This window comes from Pinus tabuliformis, chromosome 4_1 (genome assembly GCF_031772625.1).
Source record: "Pinus tabuliformis cultivar Carrire ecotype Pingquan chromosome 4_1, CPIR1, whole genome shotgun sequence".
Lineage (NCBI taxonomy): Eukaryota > Viridiplantae > Streptophyta > Pinopsida > Pinales > Pinaceae > Pinus > Pinus tabuliformis.
Window position 1 is genome coordinate 656,244,796 of NC_142303.1, and position 20,119 is coordinate 656,264,914.

At 37.4% G+C, this 20,119-nt stretch overlaps 2 protein-coding genes and 1 pseudogene across 6 annotated transcripts; all 3 read right to left on the reverse strand.

The window, feature by feature from the left end:
• Positions 1 to 1,224: 1,224 nt before the first annotated feature.
• On the reverse strand, positions 1,225 to 11,021 carry LOC149177790 (uncharacterized). 5 transcript variants are annotated; one of them, XM_089420210.1, is made up of 11 exons: positions 10,451 to 10,783; positions 9,227 to 9,400; positions 8,221 to 8,389; positions 7,798 to 7,859; positions 7,514 to 7,641; positions 4,264 to 4,453; positions 3,258 to 3,426; positions 2,835 to 2,896; positions 2,551 to 2,678; positions 1,822 to 1,892; positions 1,548 to 1,661 (listed from the first exon to the last, which is right to left on the reverse strand). In XM_089420210.1, exons 1-10 carry the CDS (start codon positions 10,475 to 10,477, stop codon positions 1,889 to 1,891), a joined length of 1,113 nt encoding a protein of 370 aa, XP_089276336.1. In that variant the 5' UTR covers positions 10,478 to 10,783; the 3' UTR covers positions 1,548 to 1,661; positions 1,822 to 1,888. The 5 variants fall into 5 exon arrangements, with proteins under 5 accessions (XP_089276335.1, XP_089276336.1, XP_089276334.1 ...); XM_089420209.1 differs by lacking the exons at positions 1,548 to 1,661; positions 1,822 to 1,892 and adding an exon at positions 1,225 to 1,373; XM_089420208.1 differs by lacking the exon at positions 1,822 to 1,892 and having other exon boundaries at positions 10,705 to 11,021.
• On the reverse strand, positions 10,060 to 14,001 carry LOC149177791 (uncharacterized). Its single transcript, XM_089420205.1, is given in 3 exon segments — positions 10,060 to 10,823; positions 11,040 to 11,657; positions 11,659 to 14,001. Coding segments are annotated over 2 exon segments (2,958 nt in total). The 3' UTR covers positions 10,060 to 10,823; positions 11,040 to 11,042.
• Positions 13,796 to 16,524, reverse strand: LOC149177792 (LEAF RUST 10 DISEASE-RESISTANCE LOCUS RECEPTOR-LIKE PROTEIN KINASE-like 1.1 pseudogene; annotated as a pseudogene).
• Between the last annotated feature and the right edge of the window lie 3,595 nt (positions 16,525 to 20,119).

A 20,119-nucleotide genomic window follows, 5' to 3' on the forward strand; every position in this document is an offset into this window, starting at 1 on the left:
GTCTACTTTTGTATTTGTTTTTGCACCAAGTTTTGCATCCAATTTTAAGCTATTTTATGCCCCTTTTTGCACCATTTTTTTGTATCTACTTGTGTCCAATGTTGCACCATTATTTACACCGACTTTTTCATCCAATTTTGCATTTTTTTGGTGTCTAGTTTTACATCGTTTTCACCATCCAAATTTGCATCTTTTTTTGCCTCATTTTGTGTCCACATTTGCATATAATTTTGTGTCTGAGTTCGAGCCTAAATTTGCATGTGATTAGGAATCATTTTTTACATCCAATATGGCATCCTTGGTTTCACCTTTTTTCAGCCCCATTTTGCATCTTGTTTTATGTCTTTTCTTACATCTTTTTTTTTTTCCTTTTTTGCACCCAAGTTTGCATCCCAAATTTACACCATTATTTGCATCATCATTTGGCATATTAATTTGTAACGTTTTTTGTTTCTTTTTAACGCTCAACTTTGCATCTTATTTTACATCTAGTTGTTGACTTTTTTTGCATCTAATTTGGTGCCCATTTATGTGTCCTTGTTTTTGCCCAATTTGATATCCTTTTGTATGCCATGTTTTGTTCCCTTCTTTGTGTCAACTATTGCACAATTTTTCACTTCTAATTTAAAACACTTTGTATGTCAATTGTTTGCATTTTGTATTAATTCCTAGTTTAACATCCAATTTTACTTTCAATTTTGCATCCATAGTTACATCCGCATTTGACTTCTTATATAGAGTATATTTTTCTTTACATATATGACCCCCTTTATAGATTCATAGTGAAATATATGATAGTTTCTAAATATCATTAAAGCAGATATCACAATTCAAAATCATTTGTAAAGAAATTTAAGAGAAATTGACAACATCCATCCAAAAAAATAACAATGTGTCATTAACAATTTTCAAAACATGTATAAAATAGCAACATAATAATAATAAAATCAGTATTATTTTTAATCAAAACAACTAAAATTCAAATATGATTAACAAATCAAAATATTTCATGAATATCGTTACGATAAATTAACAACATACATAAATCAAACTCATCGTATGATTACAAAATCAAAATGTCTCATTGATATAGGGTAAATTCACAACACCCATCTAAACATAACAATGTCATTCTACACAATAATTTCTTCATAAAAAACAATGCATGTGCATGCCTAGCTACCACCACCAAGATCATCCTCATGATCATCTTGACCATCCTCATTACTCTGATCCACATCATCACCAACACCGCAACTATCATCATCATCTCCTCCTTCACCACCATCATCCTCATCCTCATCCTCATCATCTCCTGATATATGTTGAACATAATTTGGATCATCGTCTTGGCAATCATTACCTATAGCATTCTGACAAAAAAAATCAATATTACATGTTAGTATTAATTACATAACACAACGCATGTTTTTGTTATACAATGTTAACCATAAAATGAGGTAAGATATAATATCTAATAGTACTAAAAAATAAAATGAAAATATGGTTTAAAAGTATATTGGAAATCCAACTAAGATTACATACCATAGAGTCCATCCAAACAACAAATTCAACCCATCTCTTTTGCTGCAGCACCTCCTTTTCCAAATGATTTGGAGGTCTTCAGGGTAAAAATATATATCCCATGGTTTATATTTGGCCTTAAAAAACAGTAGAAAAAAAAAATGAGAACACAGGAGCAAGATGAAAAAGGAATTGCATGTCTAAACATTTTGAAGTCTCAAAAAGCATTCATCAACATAGAGAAGACTACAACACTACTCTTCACTTCCAAGTTTTCAACTAATGGATTTAACTGACCAGCAATGTTTTTTGCATGAACCATGCTCAAATGCTCAAGATGAGGTAATGAATGGATGTTATGCGCCTATCTGTGAATTGCAACCACAGGCATACATGTAAGTGCAAATTTGTAAATCTCATACCCAGATTTACCCATCATCAAGCACACAACTTTTGCGGGATCCATTTGACATATCTTATGTTTAAGAAGGAATAACATCCTTGAAGAGACTCATGGCTTTTCTTAGGGAAGGATCTTTGCATCCAGAATCTAGATTAACTCTGAACATTTCAATCAAACTAAGGTAAATGAAAGGCAACAATCCATCGGTCAAACCTCACAGGTTAAAAGCACCCGCTGAGTTTCACACAAATGAGAAAGCCTAAGGGAAAAGATTTGAGACATGCATGCTACATGATTTCATGTAGGATAAGTACCTAAGCTTAAGGCAAAAGATTTGAGACATGCAAATGTATGAAGTACAAGATTCAGATAAAGAGAAAGAAGCTCCTTCATGCCATATTCTCACTGACAGTGAATCTCAGATTAGGTACTTATCAAGCATGAAATCATGTTGCATGCCAAGCATGAAATCATGAAGCACACACCATGATAAGATTATCTGACTCCAACTACTGCATCAAGATGAAAAATTCAGCACTCTAGACAGTCACATAAGAATAAAAAAACATTCAAAAGATATGAATGCATATTAGCCACTATAGAGGACCAAAACATAAACTTACGCCATAGACAGTGTGGCTGAACCTTTCCCTGCTTTTGCTTCAACAACTTCAGTTCCTCCATCCTGTGTGCGCTTTGTCAAGGCTTTAATGTCCTCCTCAGACAATACAGAGTTTGGCTTTGGTGTTGCCTAAAAAAAATTATCAAAACAAAAAAGTGTATGTTCCCTTTTTAACTGTATTGAAGGGTAGGTAATTATGATCTCATTTTATCTTTGATAAATTAATCTTCTAATATCCAAGAGTAAAGAACAAACTCAAGATGAGGATCCAACAAAGTCATATACATGTGAAAAAAGTGGAAGAATTGTAACACCCGCATGTCCACCTACAACAGGAACATCAACTTCTGCAGACAGCATAGGATGACATCAACAACAAACATAAAACTGAGAATTGTATCTAATGTTAAAAAAAGCATGATGTTGGTAAGATCCTGCAGCATATCATGTATTGGGTCTAGCCCAGATGGTTGTGTGCAAAGACTGTTATCCTTCCCACCCGGGTTCAATTCCCTCAAGTGACATCTTGAGCTGACTATATTTCTGATGGCCTTGAGCCCTATGATACCATCCTTGAAATGAGGAGAAGTGCCTGGCATGTTTGCCCAGGATGCATATTTCATGATTAAATTATAAAAAATAAAAATATTTTACAGAATACTAAATATTTGAGAGTAGCTAAGCATAACAAGCCAGAATTTTAAATACCTTCAACAGGAACTCCTGCTTTTGAAGCATAGAACGTCTTTGCGCAGACAACATCAAGAGTAGTAACACCAAAGAGTTTCTTTTCATTATAGGTCCCTGCCTTCTTAAAAACCTCAGCAGCTATTGGTACAGTAGAATTTACAGGATTGCTGATCATATTTACAATTGCCTGCCATGGATATCAAGTCCTCAGCAATGCCATAAAAACCAATTCTAGATGATTTCTTGAATCCAAATATACCATTCCTGATAGAAGGAAAACACTATCCAGTACACTCTCCCCCCTCTCCATATCTCTATCTATATAATATGTAACAATATACTATACATACTGTACACACACACCAGTACATGAACAAAACAAATAATTGTGAAACATACTTCTTTATCTATTAACTTGCCACACTAATGGTAGTACATACTGATTGTATGTACTATATAATGTTATAGAGGATACCTCGTGATCAAGTGGATTTGTGCACGGTTAAATAGAAGACCAAGGATATTTTTTATATTGATATTCATATGCCAATTTTCTCAAAAGTCCAAAAGCTAAGTTACTAACTACAAGAGGAGAAACAAGAATAACAGGGCTTTAACAGTGGCTGCAAACTTGCATTGGACTACACAGCTAATTACTCTTAAGTTCATTTCAATTAGTATTTCCTTCTTATGGGCAAAAGTTAGCTGCAATTTGTCTAAATAAAGAGTCAATAATGAGTCAATCACCTATTCGTTTGACTCAAAGAAGTCTTCAAGCTTCGTTAACCTCTCCAGTAGAATTGATTATATACAAGAACAGTATGTAAATCTAGATCAACAACTTGCTTAAAGATTCTTGCAAATATGTATTTGTATATATTGCCATCTCTATAGATCTCAAACATACAAAGCCTTCGACAAAGCAACTTACAATGAACGTCATGCTTATTCCTATGAAATAGTCAATAAGAAAATCGCATGAAAACAAAAACTTCAAAGAAGATCATAAATCATGACAACTTACCTCTGGGCAGTATTTTGCAATTGCAGAGCAAAGAGATTTAACAATCCCTGCATTGATGTTGAAGAGATCATCACGGGTCATGCCAGGTTTTCGAGGCACACCAGCAGGAATGATCACAACATCTGCATTCTCCAATGCCGTGCCAAGTTGTTCCTCTCCCATATATCCTGCAACCTGCACCCAGGTCACACTGCTATGAATTACTGACAAGGTCGTGACACAAGCATGATAAAATCAATATGGCAGTACCAAATTAAATGATAAATATGTAGACCAAAAAATAAGAAAAGAAATTATTATCGCAAAGTTCCAAAAGAAGTAAAACTTGTTATCCTTGTTCCATGACCCAAGCAATGGTATGTCCTCCTCATAGTGAACAAGAATAGGATTATTTGTATTCTATAGTAAAATCCACCTTTTGGCTTTTACCGAGGAGATAGAGCACCAAAAGCAATGATTATGCTCGTAGGAGATTGAAGACCTATACCAACCCACGTTTCAATCAGGGTATAATCTTGTCCAATCCAGGTATACGACATTTCAATCAGGGTATAGTCTTATCCAATCCAGGTATAAAAGTGATGCTGTGATAAATAATTAGCATTTCACAAGCCACTTTAGGGAGTTTATTCAACCTTAGTTTAATTTACGCTGCGAAGACTATTTTGATTTAATCTACTCATGGATAAAGAGGCAAATCTAAACGACCCCAAAAAGGTTGGATATAGAGGCAAATCCAATATGCAGAGGGTCATCAATTCAATCCTCACAAAATAACAAATTGACAATGCAATGAGACTATTCTAACTTCTAAGTAGTCATTAGGCCAAGTATGACTTAGATCCATCAAATCAAAAAGTCCTATTAAGCAGAGGCATATGATCCAGCCGTGGATTCTGCTAAAAATATAGATGCACTTTTCATCAAAAAAATATGAACTACCTCGTCCATTGGGCTGTGGTTTAGTGGCAAGTTGTAGGGTGCTTGTCATGAGGATGACCCAGGTTCAAAACCCAGGAGGCATATTCCCATGATAATGCGGCTGCCCATGTCATTCCAAAATATGAAGTCGGGTTAACGTGATAAACACCAGTTCAATGATAATGCAGAGGTGCTGTTAATGATGACCCCTGTGCTATTGAGGTTTGCACAAATGAGCCCATCTGCAAGTCATGCGTGACTTTGATGAATAGATGCAATTAAGGTGTTTCACCCACGCCAGTCAAAAGGCCTTGACCAAACAAAAACAATAATAGTGAGCCCAACCTCAATTTCAACCTTCTCCTATCAATAGCAAATACTACTACTGCTAATAATAATAATAAGCACAGCCCAAATTTCAATCTAGCCATAAATGTCAGGCAGATTATTGTCAAGTAGTTAAATCATAGCACTTTCAGTGCCCTCTTAGAAGTATGTTGCGGCATTATCTCACCATCGGAGTTAACTACCATATTGAGATTCAACAGACAAGATCAGGTGCAAATCCTGCATGAAATTGGTGGAATAGAGATTCTATGTTTGTATCATCTACAATAAGGGCAAAACCCACTATGTTAACAGAAAGACATTTGCCAACAAGAAAACAATCAAAAATAATAATAATGTAGCCCTCAATATCTGCCTCTTTTGAAATGGCCCAAAGAATGTCAGGTATAGTCAAATCCAATATTCACGGTGTACAATACAATCGTTTTAGAATGACAATGCGATGGGCGTTGCTTCAATGGATTGTGGGCCAAATGTCACCTAGATCCATAAAATTAAAAACCCTAATCGAGTAGGTGCACATGATGCAGCCATGGATTTCCACGAAATAAATATCTAGGTGCTTTTTTTCATCAATCAAAATATGCACAAACACATTTACAAACTGACCATGAAAGTGAATTGAGTTGACCATTAACGTGAATTGGGTTGTGTTTAAGAAATTAAATCATTGCGCTTTCAGGGCTCAAACCCACGTTCAAAAGCCCCGGAAGGCATATTTCCTGCAAAAATGTGGCCAAAAGAATAAATTCCACATTCGAAGAATCCCAGAGACCTTGACAGGTTATAGCAGTGGAGTCTAAGCCTGGTATAAGGCCTGGTTCCTTTAAAAAAATAGGCGCTTACCAAAATAAATAAATTATCTGACCATGGACAATATCAGAAACGTAAAATCAAAGAACTAATAACAGGTAAAACACTAACGAAAAGTAGATCCTACCAAGTGGGTCGTCGTACGATCGATCCCAATGGAGATCCCTTGAAACTAAGATCAAAACATCTCTATCGTTCACAGAGAGAACAGATCCAGCATACAGAGAACGAAAAAAACGCGGTAGGAAAAATATATATCCCATGGTTTATATTTGGCCTTAAAAAACAGTAGAAAAAAAAAATTTGAGAACACAGGAGCAAGATGAAAAAGGAATTGCATGTCTAAACATTTTGAAGTCTCAAAAAGCATTCATCAACATAGAGAAGACTACAACACTACTCTTCACTTCCATGTTTTCAACTAATGGATTTAACTGACCAGCAATGTTTTTTGCATGAACCATGCTCAAATGCTCAAGATGAGGTAATGAATGGATGCTATGCGCCTATCTGTGAATTGCAACCACAGGCATACATGTAAGTGCAAATTTGTAAATCTCATACCCAGATTTACCCATCATCAAGCACACAACTTTTGCGGGATCCATTTGACATATCTTATGTTTAAGAAGGAATAACATCCTTGAAGAGACTCATGGCTTTTCTTAGGGAAGGATCTTTGCATGCAGAATCTAGATTAACTCTGAACATTTCAATCAAACTAAGGTAAATGAAAGGCAACAATCCATCGGTCAAACCTCACAGGTTAAAAGCACCCGCTGAGTTTCACACAAATGAGAAAGCCTAAGGGAAAAGATTTGAGACATGCATGCTACATGATTTCATGTAGGATAAGTACCTAAGCTTAAGGCAAAAGATTTGAGACATGCAAATGTATGAAGTACAAGATTCAGATAAAGAGAAAGAAGCTCCTTCATGCCATATTCTCACTGACAGTGAATCTCAGATTAGGTACTTATCAAGCATGAAATCATGTTGCATGCCAAGCATGAAATCATGAAGCACACACCATGATAAGATTATCTGACTCCAACTACTGCATCAAGATGAAAAATTCAGCACTCTAGACAGTCACATAAGAATAAAAAAACATTCAAAAGATATGAATGCATATTAGCCACTATAGAGGACCAAAACATAAACTTACGCCATAGACAGTGTGGCTGAACCTTTCCCTGCTTTTGCTTCAACAACTTCAGTTCCTCCATCCTGTGTGCGCTTTGTCAAGGCTTTAATGTCCTCCTCAGACAATACAGAGTTTGGCTTTGGTGTTGCCTAAAAAAAATTATCAAAACAAAAAAGTGTTAGTTCCCTTTTTAACTGTATTGAAGGGTAGGTAATTATGATCTCATTTTATCTTTGATAAATTAATCTTCTAATATCCAAGAGTAAAGAACAAACTCAAGATGAGGATCCAACAAAGTCATATACATGTGAAAAAAGTGGAAGAATTGTAACACCCGCATGTCCACCTACAACAGGAACATCAACTTCTGCAGACATCATAGGATGACATCAACAACAAACATAAAACTGAGAATTGTATCTAATGTTAATAAAAGCATGATGTTGGTAAGATCCTGCAGCATATCATGTATTGGGTCTAGCCCAGATGGTTGTGTGCAAAGACTGTTATCCTTCCCACCCGGGTTCAATTCCCTCAAGTGACATCTTGAGCTGACTATATTTCTGATGGCCTTGAGCCCTATGATACCATCCTTGAAATGAGGAGAAGTGCCTGGCATGTTTGCCCAGGATGCATATTTCATGATTAAATTATAAAAAGTAAAAATATTTTACAGAATACTAAATATTTGAGAGTAGCTAAGCATAACAAGCCAGAATTTTAAATACCTTCAACAGGAACTCCTGCTTTTGAAGCATAGAACGTCTTTGCGCGGACAACATCAAGAGTAGTAACACCAAAGAGTTTCTTTTCATTATAGGTCCCTGCCTTCTTAAAAACCTCAGCAGCTATTGGTACAGTAGAATTTACAGGATTGCTGATCATATTTACAATTGCCTGCCATGGATATCAAGTCCTCAGCAATGCCATAAAAACCAATTCTAGATGATTTCTTGAATCCAAATATACCATTCCTGATAGAAGGAAAACATTATCCAGTACACTCTCCCCCCTCTCCATATCTCTATCTATATAATATGTAACAATATACTATACATACTGTACACACACACCAGTACATGAACAAAACAAATAATTGTGAAACATACTTCTTTATCTATTAACTTGCCACACTAATGGTAGTACATACTGATTGTATGTAATATATAATGTTATAGAGGATACCTCGTGATCAAGTGGATTTGTGCACAGTTAAATAGAAGACCAAGGATATTTTTTATATTGATATTCATATGCCAATTTTCTCAAAAGTCCAAAAGCTAAGTTACTAACTACAAGAGGAGAAACAAGAATAACAGGGCTTTAACAGTGGCTGCAAACTTGCATTGGACTACACAGCTAATTACTCTTAAGTTCATTTCAATTAGTATTTCCTTCTTATGGGCAAAAGTTAGCTGCAATTTGTCTAAATAAAGAGTCAATAATGAGTCAATCACCTATTCGTTTGACTCAAAGAAGTCTTCAAGCTTCGTTAACCTCTCCAGTAGAATTGATTATATACAAGAACAGTATGTAAATCTAGATCAACAACTTGCTTAAAGATTCTTGCAAATATGTATTTGTATATATTGCCATCTCTATAGATCTCAAACATACAAAGCCTTCGACAAAGCAACTTACAATGAACGTCATGCTTATTCCTATGAAATAGTCAATAAGAAAATCGCATGAAAACAAAAACTTCAAAGAAGATCATAAATCATGACAACTTACCTCTGGGCAGTATTTTGCAATTGCAGAGCAAAGAGATTTAACAATCCCTGCATTGATGTTGAAGAGATCATCACGGGTCATGCCAGGTTTTCGAGGCACACCAGCAGGAATGATCACAACATCTGCATTCTCCAATGCCGTGCCAAGTTGTTCCTCTCCCATATATCCTGCAACCTGCACCCAGGTCACACTGCTGTGAATTACTGACAAGGTCGTGACACAAGCATGATAAAATCAATATGGCAGTACCAAATTAAATGATAAATATGTAGACCAAAAAATAAGAAAAGAAATTATTATCGCAAAGTTCCAAAAGAAGTAAAACTTGTTATCCTTGTTCCATGACCCAAGCAATGGTATGTCCTCCTCATAGTGAACAAGAATAGGATTATTTGTATTCTATAGTAAAATCCACCTTTTGGCTTTTACCGAGGAGATAGAGCACCAAAAGCAATGATTATGCTCGTAGGAGATTGAAGACCTATACCAACCCACGTTTCAATAAGTCTTTGTTTTGAATACAAAGTGGCAGGAAGATAAAAATGTAAAAACATAAGCTAATTCACAGCAGAAACAAGACACAGGTAGAAAGAACAAATAATTTATGACAGGATCCCTGTTGATGAATCTAGTCAGCCATATGGTGATCAATTAGAGATCAATGCCTTTCATGATTTCATCGTCAAAAGAATGGACATTCTTATAACAAAACATTTTACCATCTCCCTAGCTTTATTCTTTGGCAGCCATGGCTTCCACCTCTACTCTTTTGTTTGTTCAGAATTTCAATTATTTCAGTGCTTATTGTGTGTCATCATGGTACTGTCATCATCTGCTGGCTGTTCTGTACAAGTCGTCACACTAGCAAATTATGAAGAGCCCTCTATCTACACCCTTTCCAACGTATCACATGCCCCAGAGTCCTCCGCTCTTCAATGAGGTTAGCAACTGTACTAGATGGCTTCATGGAAATAAGCTTCCTGCAGGTTTACATAGGACTGTGACAGCATTCTTGACATGACTTAATATGGCAAAGTTCCAACCACCTAATGCAGCGTTTCCAACTATGAGAACATGGAACTGTTAACTTCCCTTTGTGATGTTTCAAGTTTTACACTGTCAGAAAAGTAAATCTAGGCCAAAATTATAACATTTACCAGTCAAAATTTATATGAAATTCAATCTCAAAAGGTAGAGCCTTTTGTTTATTACCGTCCATATTACCTGAAAAAAGATAAACCATATTTGCATGCTGTAACTCTTTGTTCTGTGCAATAATATGTGAAGCAATTCTCCAACAACAAAAAAATCTGGAGGTCAATTTTCTGTCACATTAACAGTAGTGTCTCTATAATCTCTAATGGCAATGAGAGTTTAGCAACAGTAAACAGTATGGGAAGGAATGTCTCTTGGTCTAGATTTGAGGAAAATGATTACCAGCCCATCTGAACGAATACATTGATCAAGCATACACTTACCCTTCTTCAAGGGAGTATACATGCTGCATCACCACACTATTTGAAAGGCTTTAACCTTCTCTATTTGCCAACATTTTTACGATAGTCATACTGATAATCCTGTTAAACCATCACCAACACTGAAATTTGATAACAAGGAAAGAAACTGTTAAAACAGCAAACAGCAGAGAGATCCAGAAATAAAAGGATCCAGTCTTTTGAGAATCAATTTTGGTATGTAATTGTTTCACAGTAGAAGAAAAGACCAATAATCTTAAGGATAATCATATATTGTTCTCTATAGATGGAAACCCAGAATGCATCAAAGTGAGAAAAAATAAAAACATCCTCGTCACCTTTCAAAACTCATTTGGTAGATTGGAATATGTTAATGGATTTGGCTCACAACCGCTGGCCATCATCTCTTCAAAGATTGCATATGCACGATCCACTCTGCCTGCTATGCTAAACGTGCGAATTAGTGCATTGTAGGTAGCAACATTTGGTTCATAACCCCTAGAAAGGAGTTCTGCATATACCTCACCTGCTTCCTCCATCATACCAACCTTTCCAAGGTGACCTATCAAGGAATTGTAAGCAAACAAGTTTGGGATAGAACCACTGTTCTTCATTTCCTCAAAAACTTTAAATGCTTCCTCCAACTTTTCAGCTGTGCCCAGTCCATCAATGATGATATTATACACGATTGTATCAGGCTTCAAGCCACTAGACTTCAGTTCTACAAAGAAATGAAAAGCCTCATCTACCCTATCAACCATACAAAGACTGCCTATGAGAATAGTGTATGATTTTACATCAGGTTTTATGCCCTCTGCTACCATTCTCTCGAAAAGCTGACAAGCTTCATCTACATCCCCTACCTTCCCAAAGGCGTTCATGAGAATATTGTAAACTGCACAATTAGGCCTGCACCCGTTTTCAATCATTTCTTGAAAGAAGTGATTGGCCTCAGAATACTCTTCCTGCCTTACCAAGTCCATCAATAAGAGGACCATAAGTAGATGGGGAGAGAAGATATCCCCTCTTCACCATATGACCATACAAATCTATGGCTTCATCCACTCTACCGGCCATCACAAGACCTGATATGAGGGTGTTGTAGTTTACTGTATTCATCTTGCATCCTCTAGCACGCATCTCATCAAGAAGCTTGAAAGCATCATCCATCTTTCCAGCCTTTCCAAGAGCATCAAAGAAGGCGTTGTAAGTGTAAACATTTGGATTACAACCTGACTTCTTCATCTGTTTGAAAAGATCCCAGGCAATATGCATATGGTCGGCTTTACATAACCAATCAATAAGAGTATTGTAAGCAATAGTGTCAAGAGCAACGCCTCGATCTTTTGATTCTTCAAATACTCTGTGAGCGTCAAACACTCTTCCTGCTTTGCATAGGGATTTGATGAGAGAGCGTACCACATATATGTATTGACTACCACCCTTAGCCAACATTTCTTCATAGGTCAAGATTGCCTCATCCAACCTGCCCACTCTGCCCAGGCCATCAATTAGGGCTGCACAAGCAACATCATCGGGAAGCAGTCCCATCACATCATAGAACTCCTTGAACACTCTCAAAGCATAATCCATTTGCCCAGCTTTTGCAAGCCCTGGCAAAACAGTACCCATAGTTACAAGGTTTGGAGAAAATTTGTTTTTCATATCTTCAAAGAGCTGGCAAGCTTCATCAATTCTATTTGTTTTTATGAAACCATCAATTAGTATGTTGTAAGTTATCTCATCAGGGTAACACCCATTTTCTGTCATCTCTTGCATTATCTTGAAAGCCATATCTACCTCTTTATTCTTACAGAGACCATTCAACATTGAATTGTGTGTAATAACATTTGGTGGGCATCCCTTTTCCCTCATTCGTTGAAATAACTCTATTGCTTCCTTAACCTTGCCATCTTTGCCAAGCCCATCTACCAGAATATTATATGTTATAACAGTGGGGGGAAGATTCACCTGCTGCATTTTGTGAAACATCTCCCATGCCTCATCTGTTCTGTCTTCCTTGTAAAGAATATCAATCAAAGTATTGTTAGTGACAGTGTCTGGTTCACACCCACTTTCTATCATCTTCAAGGTCATCCCAATAGCTTCATCCACTTTTCCTGCCTTGGCATAGCAGCATATCATGATATTATACGTGATTACATCAGGGGACAGACCTGTCCGTTTCATTTCTTCAAAAAGTTCATTCACTTCTTTAATCCTTCCTACCCTCCCGAGGCTATCTATACAAACATTGAAGGAAACAACATTTGGAGAAATTCCTTTTTTCTTCATCTGCAGAAACACGTCATATGCTTCATCAGCCTCACCATTCTTTCCATGATAATCGATGAATAAGCTGTAGGTTAAAGATGTTGGATCACACCCTTTATTGTGCATAACCTGAAAAAACTTCTGTGCATCCTCCAACCTGTTATTCTTAAGAAGACCTCCAATCAACGAATTGTAAGTATACAGATTGGGAGAACTCCCTCTCTCCACCATTTCATCCAACACTGCAAGTGCCTCATCAGTATTTCCACCTGTGCATAGGGCGTTGATAATAGTAGTAAAGGTAACTACAGTTGGAGCACATCCATCAGCTATCATCTCCTTCCAAAGCTCCCATGCAGCATCGACAAGGCCACAATCCCCATATTTATCTATCAAAGTATTGTATGTGATAGAATCAGGACTACATTTGTTGCTTCTCATCTCTTTCAGTAATGCTGTCGCCTCATCCAATCTACCTGCATTACAGAGAGCATCCATTAATGTGGTGAACAACACAACATCCGGTTTGCAGCCCTCCTCCTTCATTTGTCTCCACAGGCCCCATGCTTCATCGACCTTGCCAGCTCTCCCGTGTATCTTTATGCAGAGTGTGAAGGTGTACACATTGGGTCTCAAGCCAAATTTTCGCATTTCAGCCAGAAGTCCCATCACTTGTCCTGTATCTCCCATTTCTCCGCAGGCACCCATTAGTACAGAATAACATTTTAGGCTTGGCAACAATCCTTCCGAAATCATCTTCCTGTACACCACCACGGCTTCTTTCCGAAATCCTGATTTGATTAGTAATCCTATAAGACCATTGTAAGCAAAGTCACTAAGCATAAGCCCAGATTTCTTCATCTTTTCCAGGGCTGAAGGAATTTGCTCCAAACCACCTGCTATTCCGAGGTTGCGGAGAATTATTAAATAGGTCTGGGAATTAAGCCTACAGCGTTGCTTTTGCATCAAATCTAAAACGCGTGCCATCTCCTTCACCATGCGGGCTCTTCCGAGGATTTCTAGCATGGTATTGTAGGAATATGTGGTATTGTAGGAACCTTGGCTATAATTGAAGCCCTCCTAATTTCTCCAATAGCAATTTTATGTTCTGCTAAAGCGATTTTGCCTAATTCCACATAAGAAATTTCACAGCCCCCATGCCCATCTTGAATCTTAGCATATATAGCTTGTCCTGTATTCTCTGAATAGGTGCAGATATTATTGTAGTTTATGAAGCTTAAATTTCCTTTTTAATTCAAGAACAAGTATGACCCTTCAGCGCACTACATCACCCATTAATCTGATAAAATATTCAAAACCTTCCTCTCTGTTTCTGCCACAGTATCTCCTCATTTGTCTTCAATAAAATTCATGAAGTTTTGGCATGAAGTAGAGACACTCTCATGCAGGGGTGATGTCTCCTTTGCAGCAGGGTAGTAGTCCACTAGTGTCACAAAAGGAACCAAATGGTGATAAATGTTTCTTTTATAATTTCTTAATTAAATATGAATTAAATATGAAAGGGGCGACATAAATCAGTTATAATTTTTTTTAATTGATGGTGACACCAACGTAAATGGTCTTTGCCCACTGGTTTAAAGGGCCTTGGAGAAGTCAAAGATACAGAGGTTGAGATACATGACTCAAGCAGAGCTCAGGTAGCAGTGATTGCAAACTTGACCGAACTTTTATGTAAATACAAACAAATGTTGTTTATATTATAACATTGGGAGGCTCCATATTTCTTTCCTACAAAAATTTCCTCAAACAGCATGTAATATGAAACAGGTTTGGTTCAATTTCTAATATACCCAGTTATTCAAATCTCATTATTCTCTGCCCTACCTTAATAGCATGCGGTTATGCCTCCCGGCCATTATACAGTCCAGCTAGCCGGGAATGTTAATTAGCTGTGGTCTTTTTACATCCTGGGTTAAGGTCAGAAAGCCAGATTCTGGAGCAAATCTGAAAACTGCAAATTAAACACTATGCATACGAAGTTCCAAGGGAGAAATTATGCACTGCTTGGGAGTGAAGCTTCTGGTGCGCCAAATCTGAAAACTGCAAATTAAACACTATGCATACGAAGTTCCAAGGGAGAAATTATGCACTGCTTGGGAGTGAAGCTTCTGGTGCGCCACGTGTCTTCAACAGAGGTGGGAGATATTGGCGCTGTGCTCAGCTGTTTGATGTTGGAAAGGTATCCTTCCTCTTGTTCACCTGGACCATTTGAACTGCCAACACACAAATGTCTGATTTCCTCAAACTCAGTAACAACTTGCTCCATGTGTGGTCTGTCATCTCTTTCTGACGCCAGGCATCTGAACGCTAATTCGGAAACGGCACATACCATGGCCTTCGCCTCATGGTTCTTTTCGATATTGAGCTGCGGATCCACAAGCTCATGCAAAGCCCCTTCTTGAATCTTAGCTATTGCCATGGTAGCAAGGTTGATTTCCCTGGTCTTCCGATTGGTGTCCACTGCTAATCTGGCAGAAATGATCTCCACCAAAACGACCCCGAAGCTGTACACATCGGATTTCTCTGTCAGCTGATAGCACTGATAATACACTGGATCAAGGTAGCCTGGTGTGCCCTGTGGAGAAGTGGTGACATGTGAGGCATCTACAGGCACAAGTCTGCAAAGCCCAAAATCAGCCACTTTGGCAATAAAATTTTCTCCCAAGAGAATGTTTGAGGATTTCACATCTCTGTGCAATATAGGCGGATGAACACTGTGAAGAAAAGCCAAGGCCTGCGCAGTTTGAACAGCAATATTAAAGCGAGTATTCCATGGTAATCCCTTGGGGTCTTTGCGATCGCCATGAAGATGATCAGCTAGGGTTCCGTTTGGGGCAAATTCGTATACGAGCAGCAGCTGTGGGCTGTGTGCAGGGGTGCAGCCATAAAGCCGGACAATGTGTGGATGATTCAAAGTCGAAAAAATCTTAACCTCATTGATGAACTGATCGACCCTCCTGGAGTTATCATGAGAAAGTCTCTTTACCGCCACAGTTCTTCCGTCGCTAAGCTTACCCAGATAGACCGACCCGAGCCCTCCAACCCCAATTTCGTTCTCCTCGTGGAAGCAATTTGTTGACTGGCGAAGTGCTTCGTAAGAGAATATTGGCAAATCGCCTGTCTCGCGCCCAAGCACACACACGCTTCCATGTCCTTTCTCTCATATTTGCAGAAATTCCTAGAACTTTTTCTTTTTTTCAGACAATACCCTAATAACAGTACCGCTATTGCTACCAAAGCAATTCCTCCAGTGGAGCAACCTGTGGTGACACGAGCAGATAGATATGAATGTGATCCTTTGTCCAACGCCGAAGAAAATAATGAAAAGAAAGATACAAATTCAGTACTAAATCACCGTGGAGATACCGAATACTAGGAAGAATTATATTTACCTATTACAATGGCGGGCCTGTTTTTATGACCTGCAACGCGGTCATAACAACTATTATGAGTAAAAGCAAAATCGATAGTTTTTGCAAAGAGGGGAAATACTTGACAATATAGGGAAACACATACACATATGTCCATGGGTTCAAGAGTGCAGAATGGAGGGAACATTTAAAACATTTTTATAGATTGTGATAATTTAAGCATTGGGTCTCGTAATCGAATTGGGAGAAGGGGTTCAGGAAAAGTAGCAATGCTATGGGTGGGCATATCTCTGTATGCGAGGTGCCATCGGGACAATAGCAAATAAACGTTTTAGTTGGTTCTGAAATGTTATAACCACATCTCCCGCCACTGTTCATACAAGCGCCACAGCTTCGGTTTCCCTTCGTGAGCAGTAATTTTGCTTGTATACCATTTTTATGGTCCCAAAGCTTTCTTTTAACGGTGTTGTTCTATTCACTGATCCACTAGAGAAATGATTACCATGAAATCAGGTAGGAGTTTTTTGTTCGTGAAGAACGGAGGCGGGAGATGGAATCACTAGAGAAGGTCTCATCTCTTATTCATTTCCCTTGAATTTACAGTCCATGCTTAGTGAGGGTTATTTGCTTTGCTGTAGCTTACATCTTGTTTTATTCTTTTCAAGAGGAAAATTTTCGGATTTCAAATTTGGAGAGACAAACTCTATTGGTTTCGGATTTCAAATTTGGAGAGACAAACTCTATTGGTTTTCTGTCTCCATCACCGATGGATCCACTGGCTGAGTAGTACCTAACAAGGTTTTCTTCAGGCTTATCACCTGCTTAGCTTTGTTTTTATTGTCTCTACGAATTTGCAAAATCTCTGCTTTTGTGATGGAGCACAACCAATACTTACTTACATAAACTCTTATGGTAGCCAATAAATCATTCAATGATACTTTGCAGTGAATCAAAAGGTAGCTTTTCTTTGAATGCCTTACCAATTGGAGATTTTGCCGAAAGCAATAGAAGACCTGGGACTTTTCTTGGCAACTAATTAAACGCAGCAGGCAATTTTGTTGGTGATACAGAAGTCGTGGATGATGAAAGAATCACATCATGTTGTGATGGGAAAGGACATGTTGCACAGGAAAGCAGACATCACAGCTGGATGGAAGTCGGATTCAAACACATTTAAAAGAATCAAAATACTTAGGGGGGGGGGGGGGTGTACGCATGGGAGCTAAAGGCTATATGCAAGAAGAAATAGGCATAAATCAAATCGTTATACTGGACACTCCTCAATAAAGGATAATGTTAAAGTCATTATTAGTGATAGATCTCTAAATTTTCCCACTGGTTTAAAAGGCCTTGGAGAATTCAAAGATACAGAGGTTGAGATACATGCAGACAAAAATTGTAATATTTCATCAACCAATATTTCAAAGTCCACGCCCTTCAATAAGAATGGAATGCGAGAAGCACTTATGCATGAAAACCATTTGGGAACTGATTTAGGTGGGCTACAGAGGCAGGACACTCATAGGGATGCTACCATGTATCCACAATGAAGGAAATCATATTGGCATTAAGGTTGATATAAGTTTTGACAATATCCAAAGCCATCAGCATCCTAAAGAGGTCAATGTGGCTCAAGACGCAGTTCCAAGAAATGCTGCAGCATCGATGGTGGTTAGTGAAGAGACATATCAAACTTCATGCCAAGAAAATGATAAAGTGGGTATAGATAAATTTGTCCAGAATGCTATTGTATTGGAACCAAGTCTGAATAGGAGGTATGATGGTTGATTGAAGATGAGGAGAATGTACATGTTGAACAGGAAAATAGTCAACATCGTTCATCCACAACTGCAGTTGATGTTGGCAAACTGAACATATCAGGAACTAATTCATCTCATACACATGAGAAACCTGACTTTAATGAATGTGCCTGTAAGAAACATTCAATGTCTGAGAGGTTACTAGAAAGTACAAGTTTGGACAATACAAAGGAAACATCTTCATCAAATTATAAGGATTTGCATACGAGGAGCAGAGCCAATTCTATGTATGAAGATAAACTTTTAGGGGTCACTGATGTTAAGATAAAGACTGAAGAAGGATTACCCGCTAGCACCGAAGATCACAAATATTCAGGATGTAAAAGGAATGAAAATTCCTCTTTTGTACTAGAAAAGGAGGTTGAGAGTCAAGCGGGTGGCATATCTAGTTTCCAAAAAATGTCTATGCTTCCACAATCAAAAGTTACCATCTTATCTGGTATTGTGAGTAGTAAATAGTAAATACCCAGGAGTTGCTCTTCCTTTGGAAATGGAGAAGAATTCAAACTTATCGGCTGCAGCAAAAAGAGCACATGAAGATATCATTTTGGAAGAGGCCAAATTGATCAAAGTATTATAGAGGTTTATGGTTAAATGCTTTCAAAATTTTTAATAGATATTTAATATATTCGTTCTATAGGAGACTACTCTATCTCAGCATTGTTAGCTATGCCGTGAAATATTGTTTTAATGCCAAATTTGCCTGACATGCAGGCTATAGACTGAGAAAGAACACAGAATCTGCTAATTCAAAACCTTTTCTGGAGCCTCCACGAAGGAAATCTCATTGGGATTTTGTTCTTGAGGAAACGTCTTGGATGGCTAATGATTTCATGCAGGTTCATGCAATGGCAATGATTTTGTGCTTTCTCTATTGATTTTTTGACTTTGTTTATAGCCAAATGTAGTACCTTCACAGTGTTGTGCAAATAACAACATTATTTATGTTTGTGTTATATTACTTTATATGTCTGCCTTTGTTCTATGCAGGAAAGGCTTTGGAATACCGCTGTAGCTTTTGAATTAAGTCGTTGGTAGCTTAAGGGACAGGTCATGGAAACTTTTTTTGGACAAAGGACCTGTACTAGAAGCAAAGAAAAAACAGTTGTTGTCATGAAGTTTTGGCATGAAGTAGAGACACTTCCACTGGTGTCACAAAAGGAACCAAATGGTGATAACTCTGTTCTGGATTGCATTATTCACTGAACTTTAGTGCAGGATCACAAAAGTTTTATCAATTATTTTATCCAGCTTTTGTTCAATCTAAATGTATGAAAAGGAAATCAAGATTGCAAACTTGACTGAACTTTTATGTAATTCACAATTTTTTTTCTATTAGCTTTTCTTCAATGAAAGGCATGAAAGGGAAATGAAGTAGGGTAGAGAAATAAATGTTGCTTTTATAATTTCTTAATTAAATATGAAGGGGCAGACATAAATCAGTTATATTTTTTTTTTAATTGATGGTGACACTTAATATGAACTTTTTCATCTAATTATAGGTCAAAAATATTGAGATTTTAATGCTACCAAAACTTTCACTGGACATGAGAAATAAGCATTTCTCTATGCATAACGCATACAAGGAAAATAATTCATTTACAATTGGGCTTACATAACTTACTGCAACAGCGTTGGACATTTCTGAGAAATAAGCATTGCTCTATGCATAACACATACAGGGAAAATAATTGGTTTAGATTTGGGCTTACATAACTTACTGCAACAGTGTAGTTATTCATGCATTGATGTTGAATTGAAGTTGAATTGGGCCTTTTATTCCTGATTTAGTAGGTCACTACTTGGACCGTTCAGAAGTGATTTTTTGAAGTATGACTATTAATAGTTTAACCATATTACTGAACATTCACAAAGAAACCTTTCCAACTGCATAAAAAATAAAATCCTAAATTCCCAGAGTTTGATAACAGT